The following is a 19513-nucleotide window of genomic DNA, read 5'->3' as shown; positions in this document are numbered from 1 at the left end:
TACGACCTCTACAATGTGGCCAGGTAGGAACACTGATGCATACCCTATGGTCCTGCCCCAAACTTAAAGGAGTTCTGCACTTTCATTTAACTGATGATCTATCCAGAGGATAGAGCGCCGCTGCCTTCTCAAACAGCTGATCGGCGGGGGTCCCGGGTGTCGGACCCCCGCCGATCAGAAGCTGATGATCTATCCAGAGGATAGATCATCAGTTAAATGAAAGTGCAGAACCCCTTTAAGAAATATTGGGTAGAAATGTTTTGTATTCTATCCTCTATCCTGGGATTTACATTACACAACGCTGCACAAATGGCATTGTTATTTTTAGAACTGGACAAAATCCCGAAGAGGGGTAGGACACTATGTTGCAAGATTTTAGTAATAGGCAAGTTGGTAATTACTAGACACTGGAAAGAACAAACAGCTCAATCAGTAGAAGAGGTGCTATCTATCATCACTACTACATGCCAATATGAGAGAGCTCTAACTCCCTCCATCATGTCTTTTAACTCTCTACACCATACATGGCATCTGTGGTTTAAGAGTTCATACGGATCTATGGGCTAACCCACCTTCATTGTCCTGGACTTGCTATAGCTATCTCTAACACTCACCGCTCAGGTATGGACCTTATACAAAAATCTGGCTTGTTATACCTTGTCTTGTTGCTTTACTTTTGTTTTACCTTCTGCAACAGATGTACACACCACTGTGCAGGAATACCTTGTTCTGTATATCCTTTGTGTATCACAACGCAGATATGAGACACGTCTGATAACCTAATAAAAACTATTTGAACCTAGAATACGCACACAACCACTTGCAGGTCTCGGGTGGGTTCCTCATACCGGTGATGCATTGCTCTAGGCCTGTCACAAGGCTACTGTGCTGTGAGGCTGCATGGAATTCCAGTTGTGCAGAAAAGCCAGCTGGAAACCTGCCTCAAGCATTTAATTCGGTTGAGCAGGTGCCAGCGTTGTGCTGGGAAGTGTGGGAACCCTTATGATCTGGCTCATATCATTGCATCATTTCCCCAAAGCTTTTTCCACTGACTGTTTGCTAAAACTGGAGATATAAATGAGCTGTTAACTGTTATTTTATATTGCACTTTAAATGCTCTAAAGTAAACGGGGCATTTGGTGAACGTAGAAGGTTTACAATCCAGACTGCTATCAAATCTGCAGTGCTGTTTAAGAAGATGCAGCAAGGTTCCTGGTAGTGCTCTTGGCAAATGGTCAAGAAGAAACCCCAGCAGGAGCTATTTTCTAGCCGTTAGTTTCTGATGATTCTGTGGTATCTTACTACTTCTGGAGCAAACTACAAGGATACCTGTTTTATATGTCAATCAGTCAAAACGTTAAAACGTAGTGAATGACATTTATTATGTTGTCACAGTGGCACTTGTCATGCGGCGGGATGTATTAGGCAACAAATGAAGTGTTAGTTTTTGAAGTTGATGTTTTGGAAGCATGAGAAATGAGCAAGCATAAGGATCTGAGCATCTTTGACAAGAGCCAAATTTTAGTGGTTAGAACTTCTCCAAAATGGCACGTCTTCTGGGAGGTGTTCCTGGTGTGCAGTAGTTAGTAATTACCAAAGGTGGACCATGGAAAGACAACTGGTGACTGATGACAAAGTCTTGGCCACCAAGCAAAATGTGGGGACACGGAAATCTTCACAGTTTGATGTGTATGGGGTGAATGGTTACAGTGCCCATGATGACCCCTGTCCACCACTTAAAGCTCTTGCAATGGGCATGTGAACATCAGATCTGAAGCGTGGAGAAATAGAAGACGATAGTGTGGTTTGGTGCATTCTGTATTATATTATGTGATGCTTCCTGGCATTCATAGTGATGTTACTTTGATGAATACCACTTACCCAAACATTGCTGTAGACCAAGTGTACCAATTTTTTAACCCTACAAAAATTAAGGAATTGTTTGAGAACATTATAAAGGATTCAAGGTTTTTGACTTGACCAGATCTTAATCCAGTCAAGCAAGTTTGATTCATGGAGGCCCCACCTCTGAACCTACAGGGAACTTAGCATATATGTATAGCAGGTTTGTTGAAGAAATGTATGTGACTGTCCCATGCACTTTCTGCATAAACAACCCCTATTTAGATTAATTGATTTTCAGTTGCAGAAATTTATGTAACAAATCTGCCACGTAAAAGTATATCTGACAATTATGACTAATAGTAGTTGTTTAAGGGCCCGTGCGCACAACCGTATTTTGGGTCTGCATCTGATCCCCATTTTTGCAGTTGAGATGTTGAACCATTCATTTTTTACGGAGTTGCAGGGGATCTGGACAGCGCACAATGTGCTATCGGTATGGCTAGTATTGTGTGGACAAGAACTGTATTGATATTGGTTCTCTAAGAAAATATTGTAACTGTTTCACCATGGAATTAATTACAGTAGAGGTTGTAAAACACATTTGTAAACATACCTTTTATTCATGGGGAGCGAGAATTAAAGAGAAAATTAAGGTTTATTCCATATGCCTCCCCTTTATCTAGATTGATGGCGCCTTTGCTTTTTGGGCACATATGATATGATGGTGGGATGGATCATGTGCAGTACCTTCCAGCCTGTGAGCATCAGATTCAGTGGTGTACTTTATATTGGCCACATACACGTGCAGCTCTGTAATTAGTTTAATGGGGAGAAAGGCTCTAACACATCATTTGACCGTCCCCCACTCAGGCTATTGTTGGAGATCAGCCACAGGGTCCTGAACCAAGCAAGAACGGGACTTGCTTTTTACTGTGTAGTAGAAAGTTGGCAATGATCTAAATAATGTTTACTGCAGTAATCAATGGAAGAGGCATCTCTTATGCCTAAATTAGAACTCTCAGCAGAAAGAATAATGGAAAGATCATTATCTGGTTGCACAGTCAGATTTCAGAATTGCGAGGCAATAAATTATTTACCTGAGCTTCTTTAAAATTACATTAATACTAGGTTGTTAGTCTTTGTAAGGAAATCTGAAAGTGTGCGTAGGAGAGAAGCTGCTAATCTTCCCTTTTATTGTGTAGCTGGGGAAACCAGTAAGGTAGGTCTCAGACAGGCATTATTCATGTATGTGTTCTCCAGTCAGCTAATGGCACCCACTCATACCTAAAACTGAGCAGAGAGGGATGGATTCCCTTCACATACACAGGATTGACCAAACATTCATTTACTAGAGGCCGTTTGGTAGAGGTTAAAGTTTTTTTTGTTTTTTGTTTTTGTTTTTTTGTCCGGGTTCACAATACTGATGGCTAGCCTTCGGATTGCAGCTTGGTCTCTCTGGGGAAGCAGCAATACCCTGCAGGGGGGCTACGAAGTAGATGATGTGCAGTGTAAATAACGAAGGAGCTGCAATGCCTGCCCAAACGCCAGGGGTGCTAAGAGTTCGTATATTGTACAAGCGCGCCCACCTCTGCTGGATTGTAGGGTGGTCTGTAACCATGCAAACGAGCAGTATCTAATGTGATAGAAAAATTAATTTGGCCAGCAAAGGAGGCAATATGGATAGCAACAATACATTAGTAAGTGTATTGTATTAACTTTCTCTACATGATAAATGCCATTTACTTAAGTGAGAAAACCCCTTCTAAAGGGAATACCGCCAGGAATAGCAACTTCTAGACAGATTTCCCGCCTGTGCGACTGCGCAGCTTGAAGCGAACGTTGGAGGCGAGCCACAGATAATTGCCTCAGAGGGAGGTTGCATGGGGACCATGGGCAGTATGTTTGAGACCCCTGCTTTAAAGATTAGATTCCCTTTTAATAAACCTACACTTGCCAATTATTCACTTTGGCTCAGTGCAGTCTGCCTGAGCGTTACATTTCCACAGGATTTCATCCACTTAGCAGTTGTGGTATTGTTTCTAATCATGGAGAATCCCCTTTGAATTTCATGTGCTATTTTTTATTTTTTTAGTTCATGTGTGACATCCACAACACGTAATACAATATGATTTAGGGTATTTTCACACTTGCGTTGTTTGATTTCGGCAGGCAGTTCCGTTGCCTGTATGCAAACACATATAATTTTTTTTCTGACTGATCAGGCATTTTTCAGACTTGGGGCTCTTTCACACCTGCATTCTTTTCTTCCGGCATAGAGTTCTGTCGTCGGGGCTCTATGCCGGAAGAATCCTGATCAGGATTATCCTAATGCATTCTGAATGGAGTGAAATCCGTTCAGGATGCATCAGGATGTCTTCAGTTCCAGAACGGAACGTTTTTTGGCCGGAGAAAATACTGCAGCATGCTGCGCTTTTTGCTCCGGCCAAAAATCCTGAACACTTGCCGGATCCGGAATTAATGCCCATTGAAAGGCATTGATCCGGATCCGGCCTTAAAGGGATTCTGTCACCTCCCCTAAGGCAAAAAACGATTTAAAACCAGCCATGCAGCACAGCTTACCTGGATTAGGCTGTGCTGTTCAATCTTGAAATCCGTCCAGCAGTTAGTTCAAAAAACGAGTTTGATCAATGAGGAAATGCGTCCTGAAGGTGCCCAGAGGGGCGTTTTTTTCTTCTGAGAGAGCCCAGTCCCGCCCCTTTTTCAGTGCCCAGCCCGCCTTCCTTGTATTTTCTAACTGCCGCCCCCAGCCTGCCACAGCCTCCCCTTCCTCTCCTCCCCCTCCCTCTTGCCGAACGAAGTCTCGCACAGGCGCAGTACCCACTGAGGGCTGCGCCTGTGCGATCATCAGGAGACTGAGGGCGGCAGCTTCATCTTCGTCACTGGGCATGCGCCGAGCCCAGTGACGTCCGATGCTCGCTCTTCCCTGCTGAGGGAAGAGCGAGCATCGGACGTCACTGGGCTCGGCGCATGCCCAGTGACGAAGATGAAGCTGCCGCCCTCAGTCTCCTGATGATCGCACAGGCGCAGCCCTCAGTGGGTACTGCGCCTGTGCGAGACTTCGTTCGGCAAGAGGGAGGGGGAGGAGAGGAAGGGGAGGCTGTGGCAGGCTGGAGGCGGCAGTTAGGAAGTAAAAGGAAGGCGGGCTGGGCACTGAAAAAGGGGCGGGACTGGGCTCTCTCAGAAGAAAAAAACGCCCCTCTGGGCACCTTCAGGACGCATTTCCTCATTGATCAAACTCGTTTTTTGAACTAACTGCTGGACGGATTTCAAGATTGAACAGCACAGCCTAATCCAGGTAAGCTGTGCTGCATGGCTGGTTTTAAATCGTTTTTTGCCTTAGGGGAGGTGACAGAATCCCTTTAAGCTAAACGTCGTTTCGGCGCATTGCCGGATCCGACCTTTAGCTTTTTCTGAATGGTTACCATGGCTGCCAGGACTTTAGCGTCCCGGCAGCCATGGTAAAGTGTAGTGGGGAGCAGCATACTTACTGTCCGTGCGGCTCCCGGGGCGCTCCAGAGTGACGTCAGGGCGCCCCATGCACATGGATGACGTGATCGCATGGCACGTCATCCATGCGCATGGGGCGCTCTGACGTCATTCTGGAGCGACCCGGGAGCCGAACGGACTGTACGTATACCGCTCCCCACTACTACTATGGCAACCAGGACTTTAATAGCGTCCTGGCTGCCATAGTAACACTGAACACATTTTGAAGACGGATCCGTCTTCAAATGCTTTCAGTTCACTTGCGTTTTTCCGGATCCGGCGTGTAATTCCGGCAAGTGGAGTACATGCCGGATCCGGACAACGCAAGTGTGAAAGAGGCCTTATCAAGATCCTGATCAGTCAGAAAAATGCATTGCAATACCGGATCCGTCAAAAAGACTGAACTGAAGACCTCCTGAACGGATTGCTCTCCATTCAGAATGCATAGGGATAAAACTGATCAGTTGTTTTCTGGTATAGAGCCCCTAGGAGGGAACTCTATGCCGGAAAAGAAAAACACAAGTGTGAAAGTAGCCTTATCCACACACTGGGTATTGCACTGACATTGGCCATAAGTTGTAGACTGTCCTTCTCCTTGCATTCAGATCTGGTTGGTAGCACCTTCTAATTACAACACAGACCGGATCACCAAGGACTATTTTCTAGTCACAGAGTATCTGTTCATACTATGTAACCCTGTTATATAGGAGTGTATGGAAAGCAATATCTCCCAGACAATAGAGAACCATCTTACTAGGGCTCCCTATGAGCCAGTGTTTCAACAAGCCTTGTAACATGACAAGGGAAAATAGCCATATATCCGCAGACAGCTGTTTCAGGGTACAGTACTTCATACGCAGCTTAGGAGGGGTACTCTGTAGTCTTAACTGCACGAACCAGAATCCTACTCTGTAGGGATGAGGGGCAAGTGACCATGAAACAGCTGTCCGCGGATGGCTATATGGCTTGGCCATTTTCTTTTATCTTGTTTCAAGGTTTGTTAAAAAGTTGAACATTGACTCATAGGGAGTCACTTCCAATAAGAAAACCGTTCTCTTTCTCTGGGAGATACCTCTTTGCAGCTTGGCAACTGTCATAGCATGTATTGTAATGCATTGCAGAAGTGGTCGGACCCGAAAAGTTGAATTCCCACAGTAGGACAATTTTATTATAATTTTTATTTTTATTTTAAAAGGGGGTTTTCATAATAAATAAAAAAAACACCAAATATACATGACCTACCCGCTCAGTTGAATGTTGTAAAAAATAAAATAAAATGTTGTCACCTTAAAACTGTCACCTCACCCCAAAAAAATTAGCCCCTACATAAGACGATCGCCCAGAAAATAAAATAAACTATGGCTTTCAGAAAATGCAGACACTGAAACATAATTTTTTCTTTAAAAAATGCTTGTATTGTCTAAAACTTAAATGGATTTTTTTTAAAGTACACATCAGGTATCACCGCATCTGTAACAACCTGCTCTATAAAAATATCACATGATCTAACTCCTAAGGTGAATGCTGTAAAAAAGAAAAGTTAAATAAAAACGGTCAAAATAACCAATTTTGTGGTCACCTTGCCCCATAAATAGTAATGTTGAGTGATCCAAAAAAATCATATGTACCCAAAAATGGTACCAATAAAAAATGTCAACTCTTTCCGAAAATGGAGACACAAAAACATGATTTTTGTTTTCAAAAATGCTTTACTTAAAACTGAAACAAAAAAAGACTGACATATTTGGTATTGTTGCATCCATAACAACTATAAAAATAGCACGTGATCTAACCCAGACATGCTCAACCTGCGGCCCTCCAGCTGTTGTGAAACTACAACTCCCACAATGCGCTGCTGTAGGCTGATAGCTGAAGGCTGTTCGTGCATGCTGGGAGTTGTAGTTTTGCAACAGCTGTAGGTTGAGCATGCTTGATCTAACCTGTCAGGTGAACATTGTAAAAAGCAAAAAAATAAAAACTGCCAGAAAAACCATTTTTTGGTTACCTTGCCTCACAAAAAGCTTAATATAGAGCAATCAAAAATCATATTTACCCCAAAGTAATACCAATAAAACTGATACCGTATCCAAAATAGGGTGACTTTTTGGGAATTTCTACTGTAGGGTGCATCAGGGGGGTCATCAAATGTGACATGGTGCCTAAAAACCAGTCCAGCAAAATCGGCCCTTCAAAAACCATATGGCGCTCCTTTCCTTCTGCTCCCTGCCGCGTGCCGTTACAGCAGGTTACGACCACATGTGGGGAGTTTCTGTAACTTGCAGAATCAGGGCAATAGGTTTTGTTTGGCTGTTAACCTTGCTTTGTTATAGAAAAAAATGAATAAAGAAATTTGGAAGTTTCATTTCAGTCTTCCTTTAATTCTTGCGGAACACCTAGAGGGTTAGCAAAGTTTGTAAAATAAGTTTTGAATAACTTGAGGGGTGCAGTTTCTAAAATGGAGCCATTTATGGATGATTTCTACCGTGTAAGCCACACAAAGTGACTACATAACTGAACTGTTCCTTTAAAAAGTAAGTTCTGGAAAAATTTTTAAAGATTTTAAGAATTTCTTCTAAAGTTCTAAGCCTTCTAACGTCCTAAAAAAATAAAATGACATTTACAAAATGATGGCAGCATAAAGTAGACATGGGAAATGTAAAAAATTGAAACTATTTTATGAGGTCTAATTATGTTTTAAAAGCAAAAGATATAGGCAAAAAAAAAAAGAGTGTGTAAATGATAGAATGGAGTGGGTTAGTAGATTGGGACAAATGATAGGAATAGGAAGGAATAGCCTTGGAGAATAGGTCCATGTAAGAAAGAGTGGGGGAGTTAGTAAAGGTATAGTCGGATGGGTGAAGAGGAAAAGATAGAAATAGGAAGAGAGGCGCCAGGGGATTCCAAAAATAGAACCGAGAGGAAGGACAAGATCGTGAGGCTGCTCACACTAAAGAAGCCATGACAAATGATGAGGACATAAAAAAAGGAACAGTGGAGCGCCAAATGGTGAAGAGTAATATAGAAAAGTGCTGCAGTGAATATACAACTTGGCTTCCTTTTAATCCGCGTGACAACAATTTTAATTAGTGTTCTTATATAGGATTAGGCTAGAGGTGCCACTATCGCAGATTTTCTTAAAACCATATACAGACAAACAGTGTATGAAGATATTACTAATGTAATATTGCACTTTGATCAGGAGCATACATACGCATATATTTTTACTCGACGGCGCAGGATAAAGCACAAGGCACTTGACGCCAGGACCCCAATGTGCTTCCAGTCACATGGGCATACAGACAAGACGTGGAACGCATAACATTTGCGGCACTCCCTGGAGAATGATTGAGTGTTCCGCACCTGCTTCCGGTCATGTGACCATAGGCGCTGAGTATGCATTCCAGAAGTGGAACGCATCCCATCTATAATGCAACATTGGTTTTCATTAACGGGGGCTTTAAAACAGGCACAAATAATAATATAGAGGAACTTTCTTATAAAAGCAATAATAAATATAAGAAAATAAAATGAGAAAAATACAAAGGCACATCGTTATAAAAAAGTCTCGGGGCTCCATGTCCCGCCATGAGACATAAACATGACAAACAGCCCGGCCTCCGCAATCGTCCGGTCCCCTCTGCCAGATCCTGCGCGTGTGCACTAGGCATAACCTGAGGGACCGGACGATTGCGGAGGCGGGGCTGAGGTGAGGAAGGCGGCACTATAGACAGGGGAGGGTGGCGATTTCTAGTGGGAAGGCGTCGCTGGGCATCAGACGGATATGGCTGCAGCCGGGCACCCTGTATGAAGCTACGTCCCCTTGGGCACCTTAGGTAGGTGAATGACAGCACATAAAACTGGTTTTTATAACTTATTAAATCTGCCTGTGGCTCTATTAAGTACAGCTTCGGATTCATGCTATTTGGACGGACCTGGCCATATGTTTAGGTTATAGGCCTAAAATGTCATGACAGAATCCCTTTAAGTGAGAGAATTGTATAAAATTTATTAAATACAATTAAAAAAAAATTTTGCTGAAAAGGGGAGGGGGAAGGGGCCATCGTAAAAGACCCCCCTATCATCATGGGACTTCGGACAAGCCCAAGTGTTGCTCATAGAAATGTCGGTCAAACGGTATATAGACACATTATAGATATATAAACACTCAAAGTCCCATCTCATTTTTGAGAGGGTATATACATATATGAACTTTGAAAGTTCTGTCATGGAAAAAAATATATACAGTAGGAAGATGAGAGAACCGTCTTGAGTTGAATTTGAAATATGGAATGATCCATTGAATCAAAAAGTATAAATTATGGATAATATAATACGAAGTTTTAAGTACAGAAGGAACCTAGTCCACAGCTATGTTGTCATGGTTTAGCCCTCCTTTTGACAAAACTTTGAGATATAATGGGTGACCCCCCTGTTACTCTTGTTCCTATTCGACGGGATTTGAGTCATTTCCTATTAATTTAATAGTGACTTGTACTCCAGGGTTTCATTTAAACCAATGGGGGAGAGTGTATTGAACCGATAAATCCAGTACATTTCTCGTCTGCACAGCTGGGAATATGATTGTGGGACCAGATCTATAGGAGTCCGTTTCAGGCCCGAAAAGTCACCTGCGTGTGCTTCTGAGAAATGTGTAGATACCCTGTGTTTCAGATATTGTCGTTGGATGATAGAACGTTATTATTGAGTCTTTCCTTTAAAGGTTTGTGTTGTTCTGCCAATATACTGTAAACCACAAGGGCACTCCAGCATGTAGAGAACGTATTTGGAGTTGCAGAGAAATGGGTTCTCTGGTATGGGAGACAATTACTAGGTTCAGTCAGAGATGCTCCGACGGCAGAAATGGGGTTTGGACCCACATTTGAAGTATCCTTTAGGAGGAATTATAGTTATCAATTTTTTGGCTTTGATTCTGAATGATTTGAATGTTTTAAAAGCAGAGAAATTGACGTTTTAAAATAGCAAATTTTTGGTACATTTTGTTTTATAAATAAAGGTGAAATATATTGACTCAAATTTACCACTGTCCAATGTGTCACAAGAAGACACTCGGAATGGCTTAGATAAGTAAAAGCTTTGCAAAGTTATTACCACATGAAGTGACCCATGTCAGATTTGGCAAAAATGCCAGGAAGGTGAAAACTGGGCCGGGGTAGGAGAGGTTAAGAAGAGCCAGTACCCCCACTAATACAGGCGTCTAGAACACACATCCGTGTGCATCCCGCACCGACCAAACCTACAGTGGCTGACCTGAACTCGCTGCATCATAATGAAAGCACTCACTAGTATTCGCTTTATAAGACGCACTGCCATTTTTCCCCGTTTGAGGGGAAAACTGCGTCTTATGAAGCAGGAAGTACAGTATTTTATAAGTATCTTAACAGGATGTGCTTGAATCTCAGTTAAACCCAGTCTTTAATTATATCTACCATGAACTTTAGAAATATTAATGGTCTGATGTAAAGCTTTAAACATTACGGGCTTGCCTTGTAAATTGCTTCTGTTAAAGACGCTGCATGTGTGAGGTGCTGATAATTCCCAATGGTCTAAATAATACATGGTTTAAAATGACTATGGGGAGAAGTTGTCTAATGTTGACACTGCCCAGCCATTTGTAGTTTAAAGGGATGACACATCTCTATTGGCCTGACTCCTAAGCTGTCTGAAGAGATTTGCCTTTTTCTTTGGTGCTGTTGAGCCTTTGAAGTATATTCCAGAGCTGTCAATTAGAGTTGTTTGGTTCCCTAAGGAAGGTACATAGAGCAGTGTGCGGTTGTGGGACCACGTGTCCCTGTAAGAGCCTGACATTCTGTTTATAGAAACGTATCTGGCAATGTAATGGGATTTTGCATCTGGCAGCTGTAGGAGCAGCACTTCCCACTGTAGTTTATGTTGGTCCAGAACTGTGCACTTACATATTCTATGACCATATGGCCGTTCCTCAACCATCAGCGTGAGATCACATCCTAAATAAACTATATATACTATGCACATCATTCACTATTGATTTTATTTCCATTTCTTAAAAAGCACCAGCATATCTGCAGCACTTTTCAAAGTTTGTACCTTTTCACAACAGTGCCTTTCTCCAATTGTGCTCACAATCTTAAAGGGGTAGTGCAGGGGTTTTATATTGATCGGCGGGGGTCTGACACCCGGCACCCCTACCGATCAACTGTTCTTTATTACACTACGTGTCATCTCCCTTACAGCAGCAGCGTATAGTGTAAATACAAGTACTCGCTCCATTCAAGTGAATGGAGCGAGAACTTGTAATTATACTAGATTCCAAGACTACAGGCAGTGTTACGAACAGGAAGTAATGTTCGAATGAAGCGCCGCTTCCTCTTCAAACAGCTGATCCCGAGACTAGGTCATCAATACAAATGGGCTGCACAACCTCTTTAATTTCCAAATTCGGACACACTGGGCGATTTTCATAGGAAACCAATTAGCCTATAGATATGTTTTGTATTCTGGCAGTATGTAGGGAGGTAGCCAGAGTACCTAGAGGAAATTTGTGGGAGAACATGCAAGCTCCATGCAGATGTCCTTGATCCAGTGTTTTAAGACAATGGTGCTAAGCACTGAGCCAGCTTGCTGTCCATATATCCGTAGTCATCAAAATGATAAAAGGAGGCCATTTACATTGATGTCAACCGGACCAGCCAACCACCTAATGTGTAGTAGGCCTCCTAACTCTCCCAGTTGGCAGATGTTAGGGAAGGCTCAGGCAGTTGGATTTCAACTTGCCCAATCTTTTTGTTCTTTAGGGATTTAACCCCCTGCGTCTAATGTATTCGGACGGGATAAAATAAAAAAAGGGCCAGAAAGAGAAGAAAATAAAAAATATTACTCACCCTCTCTGATCCCTCATCGCTGCCATTCTGATGTTGCTCGGTCCTCACTGCTTCCTGGTCCCAGCTCAACATGCAGGAAATGGCTTGGAGTGCCTGCTCAACCAATCATTGGCTGCAGCCATGACCTAAAATTTGATAGGTCAAGAGAGTTGACAGGACTTCAATAAGTAGTTAGGCAGTGTAATCCGGGGATGTGGTCTTCTCTGGTAATACAATGTTAGAAAACAAATGAAAAATATATTTTTAAAAACTGGTTGACAGTACATGGACCTCCTGTTCTGGGTGGATAGATGTGTGGTGGTATCAAGCAGGACCTCAGATGGGCCCAAGTTGTATCTTTGCTAGTAGGCTGTCAATCCTTTATGCAGACCACTGTATTACTGTGTAGTCTAGCAGATGTCTAGATGCAAAAAACCTTTGAAGTTATAGTATTTTGTTACCTTACTGTATGTTATGTACTGCTTGCATTGCATAAATTACCTTACTTCCTGATTCCTGTTATGTAGCTTTTTTTTTTTTTTTTTTTGCTCACATCCTCAGATGTAAACAGGGGTTGTGCTTTTCTCAACCTGTTCATATGACATACATAGGATGTCTAGCTTCACCCACCTGTTTAGCAGTGCGCTCTCCTGTTCTTCATGTTACTCGAAGGAAGTGTCTTGGTGTCATACAACTCTTTCATCGGTGTTGTCTTACCTTATCTGGACTGCGCAGATGCCGATGGAAGCATCCTGTGCATACCTAATGTACTCCTGCTTCGCTTCTTTATATGAAGGGAGTGTGCAGTGAAACATATGCCCTGAAAGCTGCATGTAAAGAAGTGTAGCAGAAGTACATTGGGCATCTGAGGGTGGGAGTTCAGCCACGGATCCGTACAAACAATTGACCTGCTGTGGGTTTTAAAACCCATGCCACAGGTTCATTTCCACACTTACAAAACACGCATTGTGTATATGAGATTGGCGAAATCTTTCACTTTGAGGTACTGTATTAGGCCTCATGCACATGAATGTTCGGGTCCGCATCCGAGCCGCAGTTTTTGCGGCTCAGGTGCGGACCCATCCACTTCAATGGGGCAGCAAAAGATGCGGACAGCACTCAGTGTGCTGTCCGCATCCGTTGCTCCGTTCCGAGGCCCCGCAAAAAAAATATAGCATGTCCTATTCTTGTCCGTTTTGCAGACAAGAATAGGCATGTCTACAATGGCTTCCATTGTTTGCGGTCTGCAAAAATAGCACAGTTGTGTGCATGAGGCCTAAATGCTGTGGATTTTCTGAATGAAAATCCACGCCTAATATGCACCATGTGCATACACCCCAAGGGCTCATTCAGACGGCCGCAATTTTGCAGACCCATTCATTTCAATGGGGCCGCAAAAGATGCAGACTGAATCTTGTCCTTTTGTATGATTAGGGCAGGTTTTGTGTGTACGAATAGGATGGCCATTTTATTTCCCCTGATTGCTGCCCAGACAAAACGACCCATTATAACTAATGAAAGGTATATGGGAATGTATTTATAATTAAATATTTCAGGGTACTTTCACACTAGCGTCGTCAGAACTGCCTGCCGGATCCTGCAATCTGTATGCAAACGGATACCATTTGTAGACTGATCCGGATCAGTCTCACAAATGTATTGCAATACCGGATCCGTCTCTCCAGTTGTCGTCCGGAAAAACATATCCGGTATTTATCTTTTTCACATTTTGAAAGGTCTGCGCGGACCGCAAAACCGGATCGTTTTTCCGGAACACTTAGGGCCAGATCCAGCATTAATGCATTTCAATGTAAAATAATACCGGCAAGTGTTCCGAAATTTTAGACTGAGAAAATACTGCAGCATGCTGCGGTAGTTTCTCTTTCCAAAAAACGTACAGTGACTGAACTGAAGAGATCCTCATGCATACCGAACGGATTGCTCTCCATTCAGAATGCATTAGAATAAAACTGATCAGTTTTTTTTCCGGTATTGAGCCCCTAGGACGGAACTCAATACCGGAAAAGAAAACCGCTAGTGTGAAAGTACCCTAAGTATTTTCCTTTCCTTAATTCCCGGAGAACCCCTTTAAGCTATAGTCTGTAATATCCTAGTAGTTGAACATCCTCAATGCAGCTTTCATTCCATGACTCCTTTTTATTCCTTGCATTTTATGTGCTGGCATGCCTTTGTGGATTTGCTAATCCATGTTGTGGTCTCTTTGTGCTTGTGACATGACTGAACCTGACAGACGTACTGATAAAATCTCTGCTTGCAGTGACGTTCTAATCTGTTCTGCCAACCTTTCTCAGCTTTGTATTTTTCCTGTCTCTTGCAGTATCTCTTTTCTTAACATAAATGTGGTTTATAATAGCATTATGTTTCTCCTGATCATGTGGATATCTTTCCTTGCCACTATAATTCTGTTGGTTGACCTTGGGGGTATTACCATAATTAAAGGGGTAATCCGGGTAAAGATCATGATGACCTATCGCCAGCTGATCCGCTGTTTCAGGGAGCCGATATGATCACCCGAGCGCTTGCAGCTTTCCAAGCACAGCGCCATACATCGTATAGCGGGTGTGCTTGGTATTGCAGCTCAGCCCCATTGACTTGAATGGGGCTGAGGTGCACTATGCCATGTGACTGATGTAGAGTGATGGCACTTGGCCTAGGAAGAAGCCAATAGAGTGCTTAGTCTGTAATAGCTGAACGGCAGGTGGTCTCTGGTATCACTCCCCCACCGATCTGATATTGATGACCTATCCAGAGAATAGGTAATCAATAGCAATTCCCAGATAACCCCTTTAAATTATGACACATTGCTAGGACCACAATGATCCCTAATTGTGTTCCAAATTCTACCTTCAGGCCCTTGGCAGCAGCCTAGGCTAATATTCCAGATTGTTATTACAATGTTTTGTTAGTCTTTCTGAACAATTTTCCCATCTTTTTGCAGAAGAAGTCGACTACAGCACCTTTGGGTCTGCAACATTGAACAGAAAGAAGAAGAATGCTTTGGTGGCGTTACGGAATGACAGCCTTCGCCATAAGAAACCTCATATCAACATTAGCATGCCTCACGACTTTAGACCTGTCTCCTCCATCATTGATGTGGACATACTTCCTGAGACACATAGACGTGTGAGATTGTACAGGCATGGATGTGAAAAACCTCTGGGATTCTATATTCGTGATGGAACCAGCGTCAGAGTTACCCCTCATGGATTGGAGAAAGTACCAGGGATATTCATTTCTAGGATGGTTCCCGGTGGTTTGGCGGAGAGCACTGGGCTGCTAGCTGTGAATGATGAGGTTCTAGAAGTCAATGGCATTGAGGTAGCTGGAAAGACTCTTGACCAGGTCACAGATATGATGATTGCTAATAGCCACAATCTCATTATTACTGTTAAACCTGCAAACCAAAGAAACAATGTTATCCGTAGTAGCCGGATGTCTGGCAGCTCTGGGCAATCGACAGACAGCACGGCCAGCCACCATAGCCTACCATCTGCTCATCTATTACAGAATTTTAACCCTGATGACATGGAGAGTGACGATGATGCTGATATTGTCATTGAAGGTAGCCTTGAGGCACGCAATATTCCCAAATCTCACAGCCTACCCTCCGGCAGCCTTTCCCGAATCAATGGCAGCAGCCTCAGCCACCGATTGGAAAGAGACTTGGCTCTTAACCATTCTGGCCGGGAGAGTAATGGAAGTATTCACAAAATCTTGAGCAGTTTAAAGGCTGACCCAAGGAACAGCTTGGTGATGCCCAAGGGAGGCGTTGAGGAAGATGGCACTGTGATTACACTTTAAACTATATGACTGGTATCATAGTTTGTCAATGAGTTCATTGGCATACAGGGTACATGTCTTAAAGGAGGAATGGCTGTGACGTTGAAGGCGAGCAGTTCAATGGTACATTGTTCCCCAAGTATATTTTTGAATCCCATGCTAGTACTGGAAGATGATTTGCTTGGACGCTGTTTTGTGCCTGTGTGAAGCAACCTTTCTTTTGGCGTCTACTTCTTCACGGGGTACATTACCAAAGCTTCTCTTTTCATAGTAAACCTACGTGAATACAAAATGTAGCTCATGCTATGTTTAATACATGCAGGGCGGTGTACTGTTAGACAGTAAGTAGAATCAGGTCATAGCATCTGGTTATTAATCATCTAAAACCACTCCGTATTTCTGTGGTACGTTCTTCATGTGGTGGCCTGTAACTGTCCTATATTGACCATGTAACAGAACATGAAAAAAAATTCAGAGCTGTATATTTTTTAGTCCAGGATGTCTTCAGTCGGGGAGGCAGTGCAAACTGCATCCAGATTATTTGGCTCAACAGCGCCACTTGCTGGTCAAGCGTGGTAAAGTGAGAAAAAAAAAATCATGCTTGAGCTGCACTTCATGGAGAAAAGTGTTCATGCTTTTCTGTGCGTCTGTGAACACTGTTGTCTGCAAATCATGCTCTACTGTTAAGACCATTCCTGAAATAATGGATCGTTGTGCTTCCAATATCTTACAATGTGTTTCATGTACAATAAACACATATGCCGTACCGTGGGATTTAAAGAATTCTAAAAAACGGCTAAAATATTTGTCTGAAAAACAGTGTTGAACTCAGAGATTCCAAGAAATGCGCTTATTAACCATGTTACAATTTAGGGAAAAAACTGTCTAATTTTACAATAAAACCTATAAAACTAAACTGGTGCTGTTCACTATAGTAAGCAAGCGGCTATGGTACTGTCATTTGTGTTAAACATCAACTTGTCGTTTACTATACAATACCACTAAATATCAAAAAAGGTCATTTTTAATATTTTTTCCATTTTTGTGTCATTGTAATATCCCAGAGAATCTGCCTTTAGAAACCTCTATTCTGTGGGTGAACAGCAAGGACTAAGTCGGAGATGCACACAGTACATTCCATATTTTTTCTTTTGTTTTTTTTCTTTAATTTAAGGCTTCAAATCTGAATGGATAGCTACCAGTGTTTTTATACATTTGTATTTTAAAAGATGTTAAATAAAGCCAGAACTCTTTTTATTGTCATGATTTGCGTTTCTATGTACAGAAATCTGCATGTGGTGTCTGAAATAAATGTAAATTATATAATTGTCGGGGTTTACAATGTTACAAATTGAAATGTCTATCTTTTGTTTGGAACCAAATGACAATGTGTAACCATCATTCCTGTCAACATACAGTATTTCACAAAAGTGAGTCCACCCCTCGCATTTTTGTAAATAATTTATTCTATTTTAATAATTATTCTATTTCTTTCACTGAAGATCTGACACGATGTAAAGTAGTCAGTGTACAGCTTGTATAACGGTGTAAATTTGGTGTTCCCTCAAAATAACACAGCCATTAATGTCTAAACCACTGGCAACAAAAGTGAGCACACCCCTAAGTGAAAATGGCCAATTTGTGCCCAAAGTGGCAATATTTTGTGTGTCCAGCATTGCCTTAACTCTCTAGAGCTTCAGAGGTTGCCACTGGAATCCTCTTCCACTCCTCCATGACTACATCATGGAGCTGGTGGATGTTGGAGGTTTGAGGATACCCCACAGATGCTCAATAGGAGTGTGAGAGCTCCCCATTCACACCTGAGACCTTGTAACACAGAAGAGCCACATAACACCAGGGAGGGAAAATGGCTAATTAGGCACAATTTGGCCATTTTCACTTAGGGGTGTACTGACTTTTGTTGCCAGCGGTTTAGACATTAATGGCTCTGTCGCGCTATTTTGAGGGCACAGGACATTTACACTGACTACCTTACATTGTATCAAAGTGTCATATCTTCATTGTTGTCCCATGAAAAGACACAAAATATTTACAAACGTGAGGGAGACACTAAGGCTACATTCACACAATTGGGGGAGGGGGAGAAAGACCCCTTAGTGTGAAACCACCTGTTAGGGTCCTTTCACACGTCCGTATGTGTTTTGCGGCAATGTGTGTTCCGCATTTTGCGGACCGCACATCGCCGACACTCTCATAGAAAATGCCTTTTCTTGTCCGTAATTGCGGACAAGAATAGGACGCGTTTTATTTTTTTGCAGAATGGAACAGACCCGTTTTGTGGACGTGTGAATGGACCCTTAAACTGCCTATACAACTTCAGTAATGGACGGCTCATGACCACCGATACAAATAAGCTTAGTTCAGCCAAGTGTATGTGTTGTCAGTGGGAAGAGTAGAGTAAGCCACAGAGACACAGTTGGAGGTGCATTATGTCCCCTGCGAACAAAAGGATTGCCTGTGGAAATTCAACATGCCTGATCCTTATTTCCTGCTCTGTCATCAGAGGAGAGTCAGGATGCCCCCATACACATTAGCCAGCCACAAAAATGTAACATTTACTTTGTTTAATATACACTACAGTGGGATGTGAACGTTTGGGCAACCTTGTTAATCGTCATGGTTTTCCTGTATAAATCATTGGTTGTTACGATAAAAAATGTCAGTTAAATATATCATATAGGAGACACACACAGTGATATTTAAGAAGTGAAATTAAGTTTATTGGATTTACAGAAAGTGTTCTATAATTGTTTAAACAAAATTAGGCAGGTGCATAAATTTGGGCACCACAAAAAAGAAATGAAATCAATATTTAGTAGATCCTCCTTTTGAAGAAATTACAGCCTCTAAATGCTTCCTGTAGGTTCCAATGAGAGTCTGGATTCTGGTTGAAGGTATTTTGGACCATTCCTCTTTACAAAACATCTTTAGTTCATTCAGGTTTGATGGCTTCTGAGCATGGACAGCTCTCTTTAAGTCACACCACAGATTTTCCATTATATTCAGGTCTGGGGACTGAGATGGCCATTCCAGAATGTTGTACGGTACTTGTTCCTCTGCATAAATGCCTTAGGCTGAGTTCACACGGGCGAGATTTCCGCGCGGGTGCAATGCAGTAGGTGAACGCATTGCACCTGCACTGAATCCTGACCCATTCATTTCAATGGGGCTGTGCACATGAGCATTTTTTTTCATGCATCACTTCTGCAATGCTTCAAAATCGCAGCATGTTCTATATTCTGCGTTTTTAACGCAGCCCTGGCTCCATAGAAGTGAATGGGGCTGCGTTAATAACGCATTGCATCTGCAAGCAAGTGCGGATACAATGCGTTTTTCACTGATGGTTGCTAGGAGATGTTGTTTGTAAACCTTCAGTTTTTTATCACGCGCGTGAAAAACGCATCAAAACGCATTGCACCCGCGCGGAAAAAACTGAACAACTAAACGCAATTGCAGCCAAAACTGACTGAACTTGCTTGCAA

General features: G+C 42.4%; 1 protein-coding gene across 1 annotated transcript in view; it reads left to right on the top strand.

The window, feature by feature from the left end:
- Positions 1-17273, top strand: part of PARD6G (par-6 family cell polarity regulator gamma) — a 96267-nt gene extending 78994 nt beyond the window's left edge. Inside the window, exon 3 of the mRNA XM_044293548.1 lies at positions 15169-17273. Coding sequence (XP_044149483.1) covers positions 15169-16031 — 863 coding nt within the window. The 3' untranslated portion in view covers positions 16032-17273. The remainder of the gene's footprint in view (positions 1-15168) is intronic.
- Positions 17274-19513: the final 2240 nt, after the last annotated feature.

Source organism: Bufo gargarizans, chromosome 5 (genome assembly GCF_014858855.1).
Source record: "Bufo gargarizans isolate SCDJY-AF-19 chromosome 5, ASM1485885v1, whole genome shotgun sequence".
Lineage (NCBI taxonomy): Eukaryota > Metazoa > Chordata > Amphibia > Anura > Bufonidae > Bufo > Bufo gargarizans.
This window is presented reverse-complemented; position numbering and strand designations above follow the sequence as displayed.